This window comes from Psittacula echo (genome assembly GCF_963264785.1).
Source record: "Psittacula echo genome assembly, chromosome: 1".
In the NCBI taxonomy this organism is placed as follows: Eukaryota; Metazoa; Chordata; class Aves; order Psittaciformes; family Psittacidae; genus Psittacula; species Psittacula echo.
This window is the reverse complement of record NC_137735.1, coordinates 73,054,931-73,061,089: the sequence shown is the minus strand read 5'-3', so window position 1 is coordinate 73,061,089 and position 6,159 is coordinate 73,054,931. Positions and strand designations below refer to the sequence as shown.

Genomic DNA, 6,159 nt, shown 5'->3' with positions numbered 1-6,159 from the left:
ATGCCACCTCCGAAGGAGGAGAAAGTTGCTATCCACTCTTTCAGCCAGAGGTAAGGCCTCTTTCTGAGCTACAGCAACGACTAATGTAGGATATGCAGCACCAACAACTAGCAGTCTGTGTGGGTTTGGTGCAAGACAAACCAGGTGCAGATATTGACAAGCCAGCAGCACTGGCCCCTGCACCCCGTGTCACACAGGCTACAGAATACACCATAGTCCTTGAATTAGCAGAGGTGTGTTCTTAGACCTTCCAAAACCAGGGCTAAGGCATTTCTAATGACAGGAGTGACTAGTCAGGGATATGATTTGCCAAGGGCTAGGGTGTATTTTTATTCACAGACTAAAAAGAGCAACAATCAGCATGCTGCATCCTTTCGGTATTCACATTTTTCTAAAGCAAATTTGGGGCATTTTGAGAGAGTTACAATAAAATCAGACTGGCTGGTTCTCTGTGCAAATCAAGACATGAAATAAGAGTTTGGGCTGCTGGGGCCTGCCCAGTACCAGGTCCCCATGCCCTCAAGCAAGCCTGCAAGGCCAGCAGGTGCTGGCAGGGCACTCCTAATTTTCCCCACAGGGGTGAATTCCTCTGGGCATCACCCTCTGGATGAGTGGGAGATCTCTTCCTGGTTCTGCCAGAGCTGTCTGGTGGGCGCAACGCTTCTCCCCAAAAGTGTGTGAGAGCCATAACTCCTGGAAATGAGAACACATACACTGTGTGCATCCATCTAGTCTCTCTCAGGGCCTGTACATATTGCAGTCCTCACTATAGTCCAGGTGAAACTTGGGCTCTTCTCTGCATTCTGTTTTCTGCCCTAGATTTCTTCTCAGAACATCACCTGCTGGTCCTGGGGTGCAAGAGCAGCTCGCATAGGGCAGCACCTCTCTCTCTTCCCCACCTTTGAAGCACACACTAATCCTCTGCCTGCCTGCTGTGAGCTTTACATTATTCCTTAGGCACAAAACTCCCATCTCAGGAAGCAGAGTGGGGCAGGGCTGAGACCCTTTCCTGTGGGCAGTGCAGGATGTCCTCTCCTTTGTGTCACACAGAGGGGCTGGGGCCACCCTTGATGGGGTGGGGATGGGCAGCATTGCCTCACTTTGTGGCCCATCTCCCTTTACACACCCTCTGAAAGGGAAGGAGACCCTCTAGGGAATTTTAGGATCATAGAACCACAGACTGGTTTGGGTTGGAAGGAACCTTAAAGCTCATCCACTTCCAACCCCCTGCCACAGGCAGGGACACCTTCCACCGGACCAGGTTGCTCCAAGTCCCGTCCAACCTGGCCTTGAACACTGCCAGGGATGGGGCAGCCACAGCTTCTCTGGGCAACCTGTGCCAGGGCCTCAGCACCCTCACAGGGAAGAACTTCTTCCTAATGTCTAATCTAAATCTCCCCTCTGTCAGTTAGATCCATTCCCCCTTGTCCTGTCCCTACAGGCCCTTGTCAAAAGTCCCTCCCCAGATTTCTTGTTGGCCCCCTTTAGGTATTGAAAGACTGTTATAAGGTCTCTCCCTCCAGGAGACTTATTTTCTCCCACTGGAGGCTGAAAAAGGGAAGATCTTTATTCTGCTTTTCCAAAATTGGTATAATCCCAAAGGAAAATGGAGGGAATTGGGCATCTCAGCATTGCAGTTTGAGAGCAAACACTTTACTGATTTCACAGGGCTTAACACCAGGAGTGCTTTAAATCAAAGGCAAGGCCAAAGGCTTTGTTGCTAAACCAACCAGGCTGCCAGTGCAGAGCACTCAAGGAAAACAGTGCAGCCTCCACATATTACTAGAAAGGCATTTCCCTGTCTGAAGGAAAGGGTCAGAGGATGAGACTTCAGGCCAGAAAAGCAGCTCACAAGAAAAGTTCATTTCAGAAGGGGAGTCAGAGTGGCCAACACTGTGGCACTGCACGCTCCAGCAGCACAACTGCCCTCACCAGCAGCTCTTCCACCAGAAACACCACAGCACCGAAAGGCCGAGAGGAGTCTGCAGGGATTTCACAGAGCTCAATGGAAAACAAACACAAAACCCAACCGACCAAACAGAATTTGCTCAACCCCTCACACGTGGCAGTGAACAGGGAACAACTGCATAGAAAGCAAGCGCCCAAAGCCTGCCTAACTCGTGATCCCAGCTAACATCGTGCTAGAGACTGGAGCAAGCTTAAGGTGGAATTATGTGGGCTTTCTCCAAACTATCCGCGGAGAGGGCCTGCTCTCAGTGGCGTTTGCTACTTGCACCAACTCTGCAGTTAACTCCCAACTTCAGTGTGGACCTTGTGTGCGTGCTGGATGGCCAAGGAGTTAGTTGGCGGCAAGAGATACGTGGGATTTCCTCTACTGTACTTTCAGTCAGCATTTTGCCTTCTTTTATACAGCCTAGTCAGAGGGATCCAGTTCAGGCTTGTGACTTTCTAGTTCAAACACAGACTGGCTTTGGCTCACCCAGAGTCATATGGGATGCTGAAATGCCCCATGAATGTTCAGTAATGGGTGTGGGGGATTATCTGGAGCAAGGGATGGTGTCAGGAGTCAGGATGCTGTTGGTGTAAGAACAAACACACTCTAGCGAAGTTCCAGCAGTGTGTCTTCTGCTACCTAGCCATAAATTCCTGCACTGTTTTGCAAGCTGCCCTGTGCAGCCCTTCCAGAAGCTGTCTGCAGATGGGTACCTCCCAGGCTAGGACTGGCTTAACCTCGAGTAGCATCTATATAGCAGCTCTGGCTGAAGTTTTACAAGTGGGATTTTGAAGTTGCACGTTATTAATGTAACTTCACGTATGAGGGAAACCGAGACACGGAGGCCTGAGGACACTGCTAAAGCTGACCCTAAGCTACAAGTGGCATCCAGCTGATTCAGCCACTCAAATCCACAAAGCAGCTGCTCCCACCCTCTTTGCAGGTCTCTTCCCTGCAAAGACCCTCAGGGCAGTCATGCTGTGTGCTTTTAAGGAGCATAGTAAAAGGGGAAAGCAGCCTCCTTTCTTGCTGGCTGCGCTCAGCCCTGCCCGGCGCTTCCTCCGCTAACAAAGCATTTCTCTTTTCTCCTCGGAGTGTTTTGCAGCTGGAATAGAACGAGTGATCACGCTGCTTTTCAAAAGCTGCCGCCTGAATTCTCACGCCTAGCAGTGCCCCACACGAGCACCCTTAACTTACAGGCACTCTTTAAACGCTGGCATAGAAGATAGCAAACCCTTGGGCTTCATTTAACTGCCAGTAGTGATGACTTGTACCCAGGGGCTCCGGTCGATCCAAGCTCCTCACAGGCACGAGGCTGGGTTGGAAGGGTGTGTTTCACATGAATTCTCAGAGGCAGTCACTTTGCAGCAGTAACACGAGGACTCCAACCCCGATTTTAGGCAGGGATCGCTTAACAAAGAGCAGCCACCTCCCCGCAGGCGTGGAGCCACACTCGCGCTCCCGGGATAACGGCCAGCATACGCTGCGCAGCGGCTAGAAGAGCTTACAGTGAGGATTTCTAGGATCACGCAGAAGCAAACAATCCCTAGCTCTTAAAATGACACACATACTGCTTGCAGAGAGCAATATCAAGAGATGTCCCGGCGCTGGGAGCCGGCTGGGAAAGCTCCAGCCCCCCACAGCTGCGATTGATCTCCTTCGTCGCCCCCCCTCCATCATGTGATGGTCCTGCCCCAGTGATTTAAGCCGCGGGAGCTCAACGCTGAGTCACTCCGTTTGTGGAGCGGGGGCGTCCTACTTTGTGGGGCTGGTGTCTGCGGCATGGAGCAAGTGAGTGCCCTCTTCATGCCGGACTCGTGTGCTGAGCAGGGCTAGGGTTTGGCTGCCTGGGGGTTCGGGCTTGGTGCCAGAGGTAGGAGGAGAGAAGGGTTAGCTGAGAGGAAACGCTAGACTGGTACATGGCTGTGGGAGGTATAGGTAGGGCTGATTAGCTGAGTTTTACTCTCCTCCTGTTCTCTAGTGTGTTATCAAAGTGGGGAAGCTGTTCTAGTGCGTGTTTATATCCTTGAGTACTCTAAATGTTTGGGGCCACTTGCAACTCTACAGTTTGAATGCCTTTTTTTTTTTTTTTTTTCCCCCTTGAACTTTCTTTTTATTTCTGGAAAAGTGGCTTTTGGGTAAAGGATGAAGCTACCTCAATGCAACAGCAGAAGAAAACAGTGTATTCTAACCTACCCCTGCCTCCCTAACTTGCCTTTTGCTGTGCCCCTGCACACTGAGGCTGTGTTTCAGGCTGTGCTCCAGTGCTGTGCTAGAAATAGAGCCAGAAGGCAGTGTTGGTGCTGCAATGGTAAGAGGTTTAGTGAGTGGAGGGATTCTGACCCTAGCAGTCTTGTGTGTGTGTAGAGCAGGGAGGAGGCACAAGGACACAGGGCATGGGCCTGCGCAAGTCAGGCAAGAACAACAACATAATTCACTTGAAATTAGTTTCCCTGCCTCATCTGGTATGCAGTTGAGTAGAGCTGAACATTGTGGCACTAGGGCCAAGAGCGCAGGCAGCAAAGCATGATTTGAGTTGCATCTGACCTCCCCAGACAGCATCCCCCATTAGGTGTGGGAGGCTGGCGATGTAAAGTAGTTTTTTGAGGGAGAAGAGGGGATATGTGGCTGGGGGAGTGACTAATCTGGTTCTGAGGCAAGTTTCTCTGCAATTCGGAGATTCCTGGGAGGCTGTTTTAATTTACTGGGCTGCAGCCAGAAGTGGGCTCCACTGACCTCTCTTTCTGTGTGTAGGCTGCTCTAGGTCACAGCAAGAAGCTTTTCTGGTGGCTCCTGTTCCTAGGGAAGGGAGATATCTAGGGTTAAAAAAGCTTCGTAACTAACTTTAATCCTGTGCTAAAGACTCTGGCCCCTGCTGTCTTGAAAGTGCAAGCTTGCTTGCAAGGATATATTCTGTAGCAGCTGGTAAATCAGTGCCTGTACCTTACTCCTGTTACACTGGCTTGAATCACCTCCTTGTCAGCTTGGGTTGCCTAATGGGGTAGGAGATCCCAGTGGGGCGGTGGCTGTGAACTGGGGCTCCTTGGCAGAGGGCTGAGAGGGGCAGCTGACCTGAATCGGCCCCTCTATTCGCGTGAAACCACAAGTATGTCTGGGTCTGCCAGAGCTGGTTGGTGCCATGGCCTGAGCAGGGCTGGTGGGCCTGCCTTAGGACACAGTAATGCCTGAGCTTTGGCCCTGCAGGGACTGGTGGTTACTCAGCTGGACATCCAGCCTGGAGAGTGCATCAAAGTCAAAGGGAAGATCCTGTCTGATGCCAGAGGGTGAGTGAGATGGTGAATGGACTGATATGGCACTGAGGGAAGCCTGAGCTCCTGCAGTGTTCAGCTCATCAGCACTGTGTAGCTGTGCACTACCTCTCTGTTTCCCCAGGTTCGCTGTGAATGTGGGCAAGGACAGCAGCACCCTCCTGCTGCATTTCAACCCTCGCTTTGACTGTCACGGGGATGTCAACACCATTGTGTGCAATTCGAAGCAGGATGGCACGTGGGGTGAGGAGGACAGGAAGGCTGACTTTCCCTTCCAGCATGGGGACAAGACTGAGGTGAGGCCCCAGGGGTGTGTGCAGGGCCCTGGCCCACAGCATTAAAGGGCTAAGGGCACAGTTTTCCAGTGCTGCTTTGTACCTCTGTGGTGGGGAAGGAGCAGGCATGGAAAAGGGAATAAGCAACAGGGGAAGAGTCTCTCAGTAAAACCAACTGTCTAGACCTGCTCTTGTCAAGTCAATGCCCAACAGCTTGGATGTATGTAGTGCTCCACTCTGGCCTTCCTTTGCAAGCCACACAAGTAAGAGCTATTAAGACACAGACCTGAGATTCAGAGTGGGTCTGTCTCATCCCTTTGTTGTAGAAGCTTGGAGCTGACCTTGGGGCAGAGCAAATAAGCCTATGATGGGCAGGCTGGAAGCTGAGCTAGTGGGCATGGCCTTGACACCAGCAGCCACATCTTGTCCTGCACTTGGACTGCAGGTAGTGGGGAATGATGCTTGTGACTGGTGTTGTATTAACCTTCATTCTTGTGGCTCTCTACAGATTTGCATCTCCTTCAACGAAACGGAGGCAACAGTGAAGCTGCCTGATGCTGAGTTCCAGTTTCCTAATCGGCTGGGCATGGAGAAAATCGAATACCTGGCTGTAGAGGGAGACTTTAAAGTCAAAGCCATTAAGTTCAGCGATCAGCTATAG

General features: G+C 51.4%; 1 protein-coding gene across 1 annotated transcript; it reads left to right on the top strand.

Annotated features, from left to right (window-relative positions):
* LOC308232852 (16 kDa beta-galactoside-binding lectin) lies at positions 1 to 6,159 on the top strand (the record flags this gene model as incomplete). The annotated part of the gene is made up of 6 exons (XM_080639042.1): positions 1 to 50; positions 3,653 to 3,745; positions 4,208 to 4,265; positions 5,159 to 5,238; positions 5,348 to 5,519; positions 6,007 to 6,159. The coding sequence occupies 6 exons, from the start codon at positions 1 to 3 to the stop codon at positions 6,157 to 6,159; spliced, it is 606 nt and encodes a 201-aa protein (XP_080495168.1).